The sequence below is a fragment of the Stegodyphus dumicola genome, chromosome X1, assembly GCF_044657685.1.
Source record: "Stegodyphus dumicola isolate Sdum_Otavi_A_Nest chromosome X1, ASM4465768v1".
In the NCBI taxonomy this organism is placed as follows: Eukaryota; Metazoa; Arthropoda; class Arachnida; order Araneae; family Eresidae; genus Stegodyphus; species Stegodyphus dumicola.
In genome coordinates this window covers 172208672-172223449 of record NC_140780.1, presented here as the reverse complement: position 1 = coordinate 172223449, position 14778 = coordinate 172208672, and the positions used below count along the sequence as shown (strand labels likewise).

The 14778-nt window shown below is 34.6% G+C and overlaps 1 protein-coding gene across 1 annotated transcript in view; it reads right to left on the bottom strand.

Annotated features, from left to right (window-relative positions):
* nan (transient receptor potential cation channel subfamily V member nanchung) overlaps positions 1 to 14778 on the bottom strand; it is a 120852-nt gene that overhangs the window by 45685 nt on the left and 60389 nt on the right. Inside the window, exons 11-13 of the mRNA XM_085808594.1 lie at positions 10526 to 10677; positions 5300 to 5409; positions 4090 to 4244 (exon numbers count right to left, since the gene is read on the bottom strand). Coding sequence (XP_085664720.1) covers positions 4090 to 4244; positions 5300 to 5409; positions 10526 to 10677 — 417 coding nt within the window. The remainder of the gene's footprint in view (positions 1 to 4089; positions 4245 to 5299; positions 5410 to 10525; positions 10678 to 14778) is intronic.

The window sequence follows — 14778 nt, the reverse complement described above, 5'->3', positions numbered from 1 at the left end:
TGCACAAACTCTTAAGAAGGGTTTAACTCCCTTTTTATTCCACTTTAGAAGTTACAGATGCGTTCACTTGACGCTCACAAACTACGCCGACCCGGCGGTTAAATAAAAATAGAAAAGTACAACTAAAAATAAATAACAGGATGAATAAATAACAAGTCCCTACCTACGAGGCTCTATAAACGTGACTAACTTAACCGCGTTCTAAGATACAGCTGAGATTTCAGCAAACTTTCAGAATAAGAAGTTGAAAGATTCAACTAACTGCCGAAGCAGGCACACAGGCCGAAACGCCCGGTTCTTAAACCTCTACCAAACAACCTTCACGCTCGTGAATCAAGAAAGCACATTTACAAACTCGTTTCCCTTCTATTTAACTCAAAATTACTTCTGCTAAAAATTTGAATACTCTGCGCGTTCTACTAAAATTTACATACTCTGGCACTGGCAATTCCAGGGGAAAGTAAAGGCTTGACAGGAAAGATAGCTTAAAATAAATGTTAGTTAAAATAAATATAAACCCTACAAAATGACTATTTGGTTTAAAATATATTTGCATAAAGTTCTATATTTATATTTGATTTTGAACTTCGGATTTGCATATAATATTTTTAGAACAATTTGGTTTCTTGGAATGGTCATTTTACATAATGTAAAGATTTACGGCTTTTTTTTTGTAGTCAATTTGAAACAATGTGTTGTTTTATTCTGTTTTCCAAGTGCTTCGAAGGCGTGTAGGAAAAATCCTGGTACATTTGAGATTCACTTTTTTCAGTTTATATAAATTTTAATGTAATGAAATGTTTTTCTCTTTCGGTTTTTGATCTGAAATGAACCAGGAGAACTAAAGACGTCTTCGAAGCATATTAATCAACTTTTATGAAGCTTTAATTCATTTTTCTCTGCTGAGTTCTGAATTGAAATTTAAGTCAAAGTGTAACCCCACGGCTCAGCGCCACCTAGCGGCCACCGGCAGAAACTCCTGCCAAAATGACTACAGCCTTCAGTCGATGTACTGGAGTCATGGACTAAGCAAGTTGTTCTCCGAGATGCTGTTCCCCGAGGTTTACTTTGTAACATAAATGTGTAATTATAACGCCCTTAATTTTAATGTTTTATCTTAATTTTTTTAACTAATTAAAGATAATTAAAAAGGCCAGGTGAGTCTTTTGTTTATGTTAGTTTTGGTTATAAAAGGAGATTAAATTTTATATTTTTATTTCTTGTATATTTTTCCCCTTTTGCATTTTTAGTTTTCGAGTTTGTACTTTTTTAATTTTAAGCTGCAGAAGAGGACTGCTGACCCTTAGGCTATAAAATTTGCCTCAGAGTATAGTGTCCTCTTTGCAGAAGCGATCTAATGCTGCTGCGTCCCCTCCGCAGGAGGCAGGCAGAACAGACTACTACAAACTGATGATGAAAAAGAAATTCATAAGGCTTTTTAAAGCGATGGATATGTCCTCACAGGTTACACAGTCTTGTGCTAATAACCGACTAAGTGAGATCACTGATGGTCCTGTGTTCAGATAGAGTTTACTGGTTGTAATGTTTAGGACTTAACAAGCACAGTTACAGTATTACAATCTAAGATACATAAGACTTTCAGGCTAACTTCACAAAACACTACTGAACAATGCCTTGAAGGTGCTATTAATATTACTTACTCTATTGTATGAAGCAATTACTCTATTCAATGATGAGAGAATTGAAAAAGGTATTAATTATAATGCAACTGAAGCGGAGACTGAATTCCGTTGTAACAAAGAGCAGAAAAACGAAAAAAGGGTTGTACAGAGATTCAAAGTGTATACAAATGCAATTACAATTGAAGGAAAAAAAGAAAACATGTATGAAGGTACAATTGGAGGAGATAGTTTATACTACTAATGATACTTTGTGTGATGAGGCTTACTGTTGTGCTTCTGCTTCGCAGAGTGTAATTACATAGTCTTACAAATCATAAAGACTTATGATGTTCTGAGAAAAAGATGTGCCTAGATACTTGGTTAATTTCTGATCGAGCAAGATGCCAAGTGCTAGGTTGCCTGTTGTGCCCACTTACATCTGAGTTGTTTGTTGCACAGTACATAATAAGTTTTCTCAGCTTTACTCTGGCTATGTTGTTCTTAACCAAATTTTCCGCCCATTGGGGCCGAAATCGTTGACTTGGTTTCTTTTGATGAAGAAGAGCAGTGTCGGAGCAAGAGAAGAGATGGTGATCCGGGTCTCTCACTTCTCCACAGCCACAGGTATCTTTTTCACTTAGGTGGAAGCGATGTAGATAAGATTTGATAGGGCCATGGCCTGTGAAGAAGTGCGTTAATTCACCAATATTGACTCGGAGTGCTTCCCCCACTTTCGGAAAAAATTCATATGTTCGTCTGCCCTTTCTTTTTACTGTTTCCAACCTCTGTTGCCACTGTGTAATGACCTGTTGATGTGTGACTCTTAAGTTGGGAGATGGGGAATTTCACTGGATGTTCAAGTAGAGCCATATCATTTGCTGTCGACTTCGCTGCCCAGTCTGCTTCTCCATTGCCTTGGATCCCAACGTGTGTCGGGACCTTATAAAGACTGAGACGGATTGCTTGTGGCTGCTGAAGGAGCAGACGGTGAATTTCCTGTGCTTGTGGTCTCCAACTTTTATGGCCTCTTGTGGCTTCCAGGCTAGAGGCAGAGTTACTAAAAATGGCTATTTTCCTGTCTGAATTTATTTCTCACATATACTAAGGCTGCTTTTTAGTGTGGTTAATTCAGCCTGATACTCTGAGTTGGATTCGTTCAGTCGTCTTCTCCACTCTTGCAAGATCACTCCATTCTCTCCATAGCACAGAAGACACTTCCTGTGCCTTTTGCGGTCTTGGATCCATCTATGTGCAGTGAGAGTGACGCCCCACGTGGAGCAAAGCAATTAAGAATGATGTCAGCATTCAGATCAATGTTCGCAAGGCAACCTAATAACTCCGGCCTGTGTTTTTTATAATCCCCAGCAAAGTATATTTTTTTGCCAAAGTGTACCATCCTCTTCAAGGCAGGGACAGGGACAGGGAAAAGTGGACGGAGCACCAGAACTTCGTCAGTGACTTTTACAGGTATTGCTTCGACGCACTACTGTACCCGCTGGGCTTTCGGTTGGCTCGCATCGGATGCCAGCCTAACAAGACATTTACATAGAAATTTTACATTAATACTAGACTTACGTATTGAATATACAATTACAAAGACACAGTATACAATTATTACAAAGAAAGTTAACCTATTAACAAAAACTGCATTATGGCATAATGACTCTCTTTCTGCAATTAGGTCTAGCGGCGGAAGTTCTGCAAGAACCTGGAGTGCTGTGGTTGGCGCAGTTCTATATCCCTTGCAGATCAATAGCAGCTGCATTCTCTGCATATTTAAAAGTGCCTTTCTCATACATGTAGTGACGTTTTGTCCCATACTGCGACTTCATATAGAATAATACTTTCAGTAATAGTTTTGTACAATGCTTTCAGAATTCGAGGAGGTATGTACCAGTGTACCTCCGTTGTACCGACCATGAAGCTAACTAATCGTGCACAACGTTGCTTCAACTCCTGGAGGTGAGGCACCCATGAAAGATTGTTAGTGAGTGTGAAACCTAAATACTTATGATCTTTTTTTTAATTTGAATTGTTTAGGTATGTTAGGATTACACCTGCTATACAAGGATGAAATTATTAATATTGATAAGAAATTGCCTTGCTTTAACTACAATTTACTTTTAACTTTAGGTGCTCTAAGTTTATTTTACTTCAATCCTGCAGCTATAGCGCAGGATGGGTATAAAAAAATTTGTTTTTAAATTTTGCCTGTTAATAACAGGCAATATATATATATATATATATATATATATATATATTATTGTGCATCATTTTATTCAAATGCATATGATTATTTTTTTATTCAATTACATTTTACTATTTAGAAGAGTTTAATTTTCCGTATTTACATGAATAAAACTGAAAAAAAAAAATAGGTTAACCAACATTTGAACTAAGCAAACATGAAAACTGCATTTGAATGCGGTTAAGAGACCAGTTAAGCAAGCTTAAACAATTGCATTACCTTCGCAATATTCTGATGAGCAGTATGATGAAACTGCTCGTATGTATCACCAAACTCTGATAAAGACATCACAAACATGGCTAAAACGCTTTGAATTGGGTCGTCGAAAAAGCTCGGTTTTTCAGCTCGGTAAGACAGGAAAATCACGTAATAGGCTGTTAAATAAAAGTATATTTTATATACAAAATGCAGCTTTAATAACTTAATAAAGTATATATTTTAATAATAATATATATATCATAAAATGGCAGATATTTCAAAAAATAGAAAAAATATTATATGGATAACACAATGATTATCTTTGGTTATAAAAATGGCTGAAGAAAACAGATATTAATACTGTTTTACATCTCAGTATTTTCCTTATCATACACTAATCTCGTGATTATTTGAGTGTGGATTATCAATGCATTATCTAAAAACAAGTGCAGAATGGTAGAAAAGTGGCAAGCCATGCTATTGCGTTTCATTATTTTTATGATGCGAAATAGTGATACCGGGCTCATTTTGTGCGCACTATTTTTATTTGTCTTTGCACAAAAGATATTTTTTTAATCTCTGTCTCCTAAAAACATTCTGTGAAGACTTAGAAAGAAATAATTTGATTTCAGTAAAATTGCTTTGTATGTAGTGCGTTACTTTCAAAACAGATATGGAACAAAAGGCTTATTTGAGTCATGTATTTCTGTTACTTGACTTTATTGTTCAGTTCTGCTCACTATTACAGTTGTTTTTGGGCGCGGGGCTAACTACTTGAGACGGATCCTTCGGGAAGGCCGTTTTAAAGGAAACAGCCTCGCAACCATATTACATATAGAAAAAAGCCACTAAATACCGACCATGTAGACTCTTTCGCCTTCAGCGACTTCATTACTCAGCTGCTGGTGGACGACTAGCAAAGAAATAAAATAGTGTTTCCAAGAAAAGTAACATTACATATGAGCTTTACTACTTTTATTGAATTTCATTTTAAACAGTCTGCTGCAAGTTCTCATAAAATCGCTAAAGAGCTCACTTCTTAAAATACTAGCGCATTAGTTAAAATTTTTATATTCCATGTTTTCCGGGTATCAGATTATCATTCTTGTGCATTAAATCGCACTGATAACTGAGAGTTCAGTATATTTGTAATATACAGTAATATATGACAAGTAACATATACTATCTACTTGTAAATGTGTGAAATGTATGATTTGAAAAGCGTACTTACCCTGGGCAAATCCTAATACGAAAACGAGATAAATCGTTACGAAGCAAAGTAAGTCCGTTAAAATCATCTTGTAGATCATCACCACAAAAGGGCCTACGATTTTAAAACCACTGAAATTTAATAAGAATAGAGAAATTGGTTTAAATTAATACTAAGAAAGACATGATCAGTTTCATTTGGTCCTAATTCAAGGCACTTAACATTATATGATTGACACCAGTTATTAATTTCTCTTATAATAATCATAGATTCTCAAGTTCGGTTAGGGAAACCTTTTTTTTTTTATTGTATCTCTTGTGCCTTTCACTGATTATTTATTGAAATTTTATTTAGCTTCTAAGCTAGGGTCTGTTAGAAAAGTAATAAAACTAGCAACACTCTAATGAATCATATGCGAAGAGGTAATGCATCCGATCGTGGCTACTTGCCATTACAAGTTTGGATGGAAAAGTGTCAACAGTATTAGACCAGCAAACCGAGTTAGGTATACCAAAAAAACGTAGAGTTAATGGCGGAGAAACAGAACTGCTGCTAACGAGGGCGGAGATGTGACGTCAAGAGGTACGATAAAGAGGAAGCAATGTGGTTGGCTGGCCGTTGATCTAAAGTTGTTGACTAGAAAAGAGCATAAGTGAACATGCAAAAAAATCAGGTTTAGATTTGGGAAGGGAGTAAAGACTAAAATACAGAGAACATATATTTTTAGAAGAGTAATAACAAAACTATAAAGGGAGGGAAGAAGTAGGAGCAAGATAAAAATAATATAAGAGGTAAAGTATTCATAGATGATAAACTCTGCATGGTACGATGATAAGATAAACAAACGGAATTCAGTCAACTAGGGGAAATAAAATTTAACAAGTAATACAATACTCCACACAAATTAGAAAACAAGAAAATTAATTAAGACAAAGATGCACATCTCCCGGCAGTCTTCTGTTTACACTATCATTCACATAATAATTTAAGTTATTAAGAGATGGGTTATTGGTATTTCTGAGCTTATTGAAGAATTTTTTTGATAATTTTGCCAAGCATTTTTCAATAATACGAATTTTAAATTTCTTGTGAATAGTGAAATTCCTGATAAACGACCTACATCGGGAGATTTGCCTCAGAGGGGTATTTTAGTTTAAACTTTTTAATATGTGTTTTATAAGCATAATCCCAGACAAGGTAGGCATAGGTGAGTATGGGATGCAGCATGGTTGAAACTTATTTTTTAAGGATAATACCGAGTTTCGGGCAACTAGGGAATAGAGTTTAGCTTTAGCGACCCGAAACTTAGAGCGGAGTGCTTCAAATTTTGGTGTTAAAAATGGATGAATGCCTCGCTACATGTAGAAGTGGACAGAACACGAGAATTTTACCGCTAGTAGTAAAAGTATATTTCCGCCACACTAACTGTATAGGTTGGCCCCAATATTTGAGGAAGAACACCCCGGGGAATCTTTCACAAAGAACTACTTATAAGAGAAGAAGGAAAGCTTCTATAGACACAATGTAAACATGTTTTCCAGCTGTTTCGCTATATCGTGGAGCCACTAATATGCAGTGAAAGGTGGTGAAATGTGGTTCAGGGCGGATTTTAAATAGAGCAGTCCGAGGAGATAGTTAAATTTTTAGTTTGCGATAGTTACAAATTTTGAATTTTTATACATTTCCGGAGTAGTATGAGCAAAATGAAGTTAGTTAATACCCTTTTGGAGACATCGTCCTGTTTCCAAAGGCGGACCGAAATTTTTAATAGAAAATTCTAGACTGAAAATTGGGAATAACAGAAATCCTCCATAATTTTGACTTTTAATTCAGACAACAAGTCGTATGTAAGAGAAAATTTGAATGAAATTATTTTGTTAATATCGGTCAGGATTCAAAATTTTTGTGAAATAAATTTTGTTGAATTTGGTTAAAATCTTTAAATTCTCTAGTTGTTTAACGTGGATTATTCTAAAGTTTAGACTAAAGCAAAACAAAACAAAGCAAAACAACCCCCCATAAATTTTATTAGTGTTATTGTATTACCTATTGTTCCACCCCAACCCCTCTTTCTGTAAATCTTTTAATTCTTTTTCATTTAATGTAATATCCAGATTTAAATTATAATTAGCATCCTAATTACAAGCAAACAAATTTAAATATTATTGTGATATAAATAAATGAACGTTTTTGATGTTTATTTAATCAGCAATTAATTACGTAAAGGTTTTTTAATTACTTTCATATCAAGCATATTATTAAGTATTAAAAGCACAAAAGAACAATACAATTTAGATAAATAATCATATTCATCTACAATTTTGCAGTTTCTGTATATAGATATACAAAATAATTTTAAGCATCTTCAAAAATAGCAAGTTCTATTCTTCTCTAGTCATATTTTTTTTTCACATTTATTTGAAATGCCCATTATTAAAATCAAGAGCAAAGTCTGTAACCATGAATCAAAATCAATTCAGTTAAATTAACAAATATAAAATTACATTTAAAAAGCCTTTCAAAGCCTTCTAGTCCTAGACGTTCTTTTTTCTTTGTCTCCCCCGTTTTCTCTTACCACCAACCTCTTGAGAGGACTTTCGGTTCGCCGTGCATTTTGTGTTGCTCCTTGCCGCGCAGATAATATATACTTCCAAACATCCACGATTTCTCCGGGATTTAAACATGGGCTCATCGGTACAGTAGTCAGAGTCATGAACCACTATATTGCCTGGGTAGTTGATGAAAGCGCACAGCCGAAACTTTTCGAAAAGTAACAGGGGTGTATGGAGAGGAAGCTTTACGATTGCATACCAGGAGCACATAGAATTTTTGAGTGGAAGGTAAAATATACAAGATGAATCCCTCTGTGGGAGACTATAAGCATCAAAAGCAGAGGCAACATTGAAAGTATGAGAACCTTTGTTCATGAAGATCATCACATGACAGTAAGGGTGATTAGAGATAGAGATAAATTTGGCATTTATACTGTAGATGAGATTTTGACAAAGGAGCTGAATAAGCCGAAATTGTTCGCCAGAATGGTGCCAAGAAATTTCACTCTGGAACAAACGGAGTGAAGCTTTGGAATAAGTCAGGATCAGATTAAAGAGACTGAGAACAGTGAGCAATTGTTGGAACTCATCATACGGGGAATGAGTCGGTATAAGCATATTAATTTGTGAAAAAAGAATACATTAAATATTTCACGGAAATTCAAAAGAGTTCGAAGTGGCGTTTGCTCGGACATTACCGTTTAGTGTATTCTCCACCATAACAATGCTTCGCTTCACTAAGCTCTCTCAGTCACGAAATTTTGATACAAAAAAGCATTTCCATGGCTCCTCAAACTCTTTACTCATCTGATATTAGTGCGGTTGATTTCTTACTTTTTTCCAAAATTGAATTTGAAGATAAAAGGATATTAATATGGAAGCATAAAAATCATCCAACGAGCCATGACTGAACACAGTTGCACAGGTCGATTTCTACAGTGCCACCAATACTGGAAGATACGTCTACGAAAGCGTGTAGCTTCCAAAGTTCAGGTTAAGCTGATTTGGATGGGAAAAAAGCACAGAAAGGGTATCTGCCTAAGATGCCGTTTTAGTAGCATTCCAAGGAAAGTATCTTGAAGGGAAAAAAAAAGAGATTTGTGAAATCTTCTAGTGCATAGCTGTTCCAGGTGCAGTCTTCTTATTTTTCTAACGGACATTGTATCATCTAAGCTTACGTGGTAGTTAAAGAATAGTTTTCACTGGTTTATTTAAAAAGAAAGCCAGATAACTTTATTCTTATGAAGTAATCTGGTAACTTTTATGAAGCGTTATCAGATTTTTTCCCTATACATATATATATATATATATTAAAAAAATCCTATATTCAGTTCGTTCTAGCTTGCGGGTAAACAAAACATACGTTAAAATTAAATTTAATTCAAGCACAAAATTATACAACCTAACCTAATTTAAAATGTAATGCTACTGAACTAAACCTTGACTCACCCGTAACTAAGAGCTTGCGAACCAGTTGTGGTAAGAGGAAGCTTCCACTGGCAAGAGAAACTGCGGCAGCTAAACTTAGGCAGAATGAAGATCAGTCTATGTTACTAAACGCTCTCTGGAGAACTTAGTATCTAGACCCTTTTTTATACTCTAATTAATTTGCATTTCGATGGAAGTTGACGAAAGAAGGAATAATAGTAAAACCAAACTAGTAAGATTAGATTAATTAAGTTTAATTAAAATAAAATTGTTTTCGTATAGATTCTTCCGTTTGATTTCTTCTTGTTGAGAAAAGTAGTAGCTGTTTGATATGCTGAATGATCATCTGCATTTAGAAAATATTGCGTACCTAGGAAGCTCATTTTATTCCGCATATTTAAAATACCTATTCCGGGCCAATATTTTTGCTTTTGAAGGAAAAAGACTTCGGGTTTGTTTTGTAAAATGTAAATTAAAACCAACGCTAGCTTAAGGTTGATTTTCGTTGTGTAATATTTTTTGTTGTTCATCTTAGGGTGAAGGTTTTCTTTTAAAACGTTTATGTAATAACTTTTAAAAACAATTCATAATACAACATGTAATTTTCCATGTGATACAAGTAACAGTAAAATTAAATTTGGCATTAATATTTAAATTCTTATTCCATAAAAGATGTAATATTATATGGCAGCGTTGGCCACACTTCATGTCAGTAAGAGCCGCACGTTTGAATTCAGGAATGTGTGAGAGCCGAATCTAGATTTTCTAAAAGCCACAAGTTCATATTTACATCATTATAGAAGTAGTGGAGGAGGTTTTAAATAGAAAGAAATCCTTGATAACTTTGTAGAAAGAGGCTAAACTAATTAATGAATTCTTTTTGGACACTGAATAGTTTTAGTTTACCATATTTCATACATATATTTTATATGTACGAGCCGCAAAATTTATCAGCGAGAGCATATCAGGCTTGCGAACCGTACTTTGGCCACCCCTGTTATATGGTATTAAAATTTACAGTTTTCATGCAAAAAAGTTGCATATTCGGAACTTTAGATTTTTCTTTGATTATTTTATTTCTTCTCTAAAATTTGTCCCTACTTTAATAATTATAAATACAGTATTCTCTAACATTTACTGAAATGATTTTTAATTTAAATTCTGAGTGACTCTGTTACTAAAAGTCTTGATCTTAAATTCTAATGCTCTACTGTTTTCAGTTCTAACGCGTCATACTATACTGACATACGCACCTTCAGCTACTTACCGGCAGAAAAATAAGAAATAGGCAGCTGCTGTCAACATCACACAAACAGCACATATATCCTCGGCTTGATGAGAACACGTAAATCGTAGAGGTATCATTGTCATTAAAACACAACAGGAAAACATGAAAAGCACTCTTGATGGGACTGTCATCTGCAATAAAGGTAAATAACTTACTAAGCAACCGATAATCTATTATAATCAGATATTGGAAAAATTGAAGGAATTTATAGAGATTCTTTATCAATTACAAATCAGGATTATTTTAAGACTTGAATTTTTGGGAGTGTTTATTTCCGAAGCTTATTAATTATTTTGGTTACTGCATGAAATACCTTGAAATGTGGGAAAAGTTTATTTTAGAGGCTCTGATTGCAACATAAAATATTTTAGCAGTGTGTTTCCAATTTAAAACAGTTGGGCTGTATTGGTTCAGTTTCGTTTCAAAGTCCTACGATAATCTAAGAAGACATTAGTTTACACAACAGCTAGCCATAAACTTACTATCAGAATTTAATAGCTGCTAAAAGTTTTTGTTTTGCTTTGCTTACTTTAAACTTTAAAGTAAGTTCTTTATTAAGCGTTAATTATTGCGTTTCTTTCAAATACTGATTTAACAAATAAAATGGGTAACGAGGACGACCAGATCATAAATTTGGAGAACTGATGTTTCATGCATGGGTTACTACGAAGTATTTATTACTGAAAAATTGTATTTTTTTAATACACTTATTAATTGCAAAGAAAATAAGTATTTAACTGATTATATTACAGCAAAACTAGGCTAAAATGATGCGTTTGTTTAAAGGTTCCGTTAATAGTTTAGCTTTGAGAATCTTGTGGTTTAAGTATTAGGTTTCGATGAACTTAATCATACTATTTTGACGTGAAGAATTTTTTATCTTCAGACATTTTTCACTTCTAGTTGCTCCACAAAATAATTTGCCATCTAAGCAATAAAAACAATATATCTCTTAAAATCAGCCTTTTTATTATATAACGTTTTCAGATCTCGTTGAAAACAAACACCAGATGCAAACACATGAGGAACATTAAATTAAAAATAGAGTTATAAACGTAAAATGCATTTGCATTGCTCATTATCTTCTCATCTTCTTGCTAATTCAATGACTACAACCATAAAATTTATTGAAGGACAATAAACTGCAGCATAAATGTGCTAATCGTCCAGTAAGAAGCAGTATTAGCAGTATCTTTTCGTACCTTATTACGGTTATTAACAGACTCTGTAATGGTTCTTGTCGAAATATCATCGTGTTCTCTCTTCACAGACTACACTTTGTAATGTTGCGCCAAAGAATCTCTAAGGAGAAGCATGAAAGCTTCCATAGACGCAATGTAAACCTGTTTCGCCTCTGCGCCGCTGTACCGAAGAGCCACGGCTATGCAGTGAAACACCAGCGCAGGGTGAAATTTAAACAGCGCAGTTCGAGGAGATAGTAAATTTTTTACTTTGAAATAACTCAAAATGTTTCATTTTCATACATTTCTGGAGTTTTATGAGCAAAAGGATGTTAATTGGAATTTTGGGGTGAATTATAGAAATCCTGTCCAATTTTTTCTTTCAATTTAAACAGCAAGCCGTACGAAGACAAAATTTAAATGAAATAAATTTCTTAATTCTTTTCTTCTGTAAACTTAAAAAGGAGGGAAAACACATGCCATACAAAACGTAATAAATTTTTATGGATCCATAGTTAAAATTTTACAGTGAAATTTTAAAAGCAAAATTTGCAATAACTAACTGATACAGAAAAAAATATTTAAAGACAATTAAAGGCACCCCTAAATAAATTGAAAACACTGAAATACATTATAATTATCTGACAACAACTTTAAAAACAAATTACCATGAAAACGTTTAGACAATTATTTGGAATGACCATTGTGAAAACCAAGAGCAAAGTTTTCACCCAATAGCCAAAACCATTTCACTTACAGCATTACATTTAAAAAGTCTTTAAAAGAATTTCAGATAGCTAAAACCAAGTACCTCTGACTACAACAACAAAGAAAGTTTTCGAACAACGATTGAACGAACAAACAAAGAACAAACAACGAACGAACAAAGATTGCTAACACGGCTGACGGCATGCTGCATTCTTTGATGCTGCTTTGTTGCCTCCTGATGTTATTTCGCACATGCGCAGTGAGGTACGGAGGGTGGATAGCTTTTGAATGGTTTGCCCCTTGAAAGTAAGCTTCAAGGATATACATAATGTGTCTCTTCGGTATGACGGAGCCACATTTGCCCCGAGGAACCTTTACTTCTTCTCCTTAGAGATTCTTTGGTTGCGCGGTCCCAACCTGCACGCAACAATAGTGGTGACTGCTATGAACTGGAAAGTACACAAAGTCTTGAGAAGGGTTTAAATCCCTTTTTATTCAACTTTAGAAATTACAGCTGCGTGCTCTTGACGCTCACAAACTACGCCGACCCGGCGGTAAAATAAAAATAAGAAACTAAAAATGAATAATAACAAGTGACTACCTACGAGGCTCTCTAAACGTAACTAACCCAACCGCGTTCTAAGATACCGCTGATAATTCAGCAAACTTCTGAATATTACGTTGAAAGATTTAACTATCTGCCGAGGCAAGCACACAGGCCGAAACGCGTGGTTCTTCAATTTCTACCTAGCCACCTCCACGCTCGTGAAGCAAGAAAGCACACTTTCGAACTCGTTTCCCTTCTATTTAACTCAGAATACTTCCACTGACTATTTCGAATACTTTGCGCCTTCTACTAAAATTTACATACTCTGGCATTGGCAATTCCAGGGGAAAGTAAGGCTTGACAGGAAAGATAGTTTAAACTTAATGTTAGTTAAAATAAATATAAACCCTACATTTGCCGCTGCCAGAATTTGGTAAACTTGGAAGCAGGTCCTAGAAACGACCTGTTGAAATGTTTCCACTATTCTGAACTAAAATTTAAGAGCCTCGTTTACATAAAAAAACTGTTTTCTCACAAAAGTTAGAATAAATTTCTGTAGATACTTATTTAACCCTCTCTTCTTACAGCAACCTTTCCTGGACTTCAGCAATCAATCTGTTCTCTTCCTTCCAGCATCTGGAAGGAATAAGTATCAGTATCTTTCTAAATACATTATAATTTACACTTTCTTGACACTGAATAAGTTTTTGTTTTTGATCGATTAATTCTCCTTAGTTACTGCTTAATTCACATTCATTCAAGTATTCAAACATGAATTTAACTTTACCCTGGCTCTCCACCATGTGTGGTGTCAAACGGGAATATTCGTGTTTTAGTATTGCAACACTTCCCCTAACCACAATGATTTGTTAGAATTCCAACAACCAAATAGACACACCTTAATCGACATACTGAAACTCAATGAGCTATGTTTAACATTCTTAAAATTCAAGTGTAGGTGGAGAACCCTACAAAACACATTCATTCTAAATTCCCCCTCATTCATCTTTAGACATGCAGGCTTTCGCTCTAAAGCATGATTTTATCTACAGTTTAATACTTAAATTTGAATTCATTTCTTTTGAGCATTTACTTTTAGCATCTAAAATTTTATGCTTCTAGACTAAATTCTACTTTTACATAACTTTCAAGTATTTACGTATATTTACAAAATTCTAATCCATATGATTTTTACAATTTACCATAAAATGAATAACAGAAAAATAAATTTTTACTTTACGCATTCTTCGCCAAGCTGGCGGTACTGAAACTAAATTTCTCGTTAATACAAGAATACGAAGTTATTTTTATCTTCGGCCAAATTTTGGCTTTAACATAACAGAATTAGTCTTTCGACAAACAGAAACTGCTTGTTCTTAGATTTTCTACTTAAAGAAAATAATACTTTTGCCTTAGCTAAATAAAGTAAAACAGAACTAAGTCTCAACCGAGACAATTTGACTTCCGTCAAAACATAGAACTTCGTATTTACGCATAACATTTCGGAACAAAAGAAAAAATTTTATAGAAGATTTTAACTTATCTTTGAGTTTTCGATGATTGGAACTCCGACATCCTCTTCTGGCAGAACTGCTCACACGATATGGAATTCATCCACGTCAGTCGTCTTCTTTGTGTCCTTCGAGATTTGTCTATGTTGTTTTTTCTTTTTCGCCCTCTGTATGCTGGCCTCTTGGAGTGGTAGTCGTCGGGTTGCTGTCTTTTCCGTTTTGCCCCTGGACGGCTATCTTGGCGTCCTCCGGTCTGGAATCGTGCCTGAATTTCTTCTGTTGGTG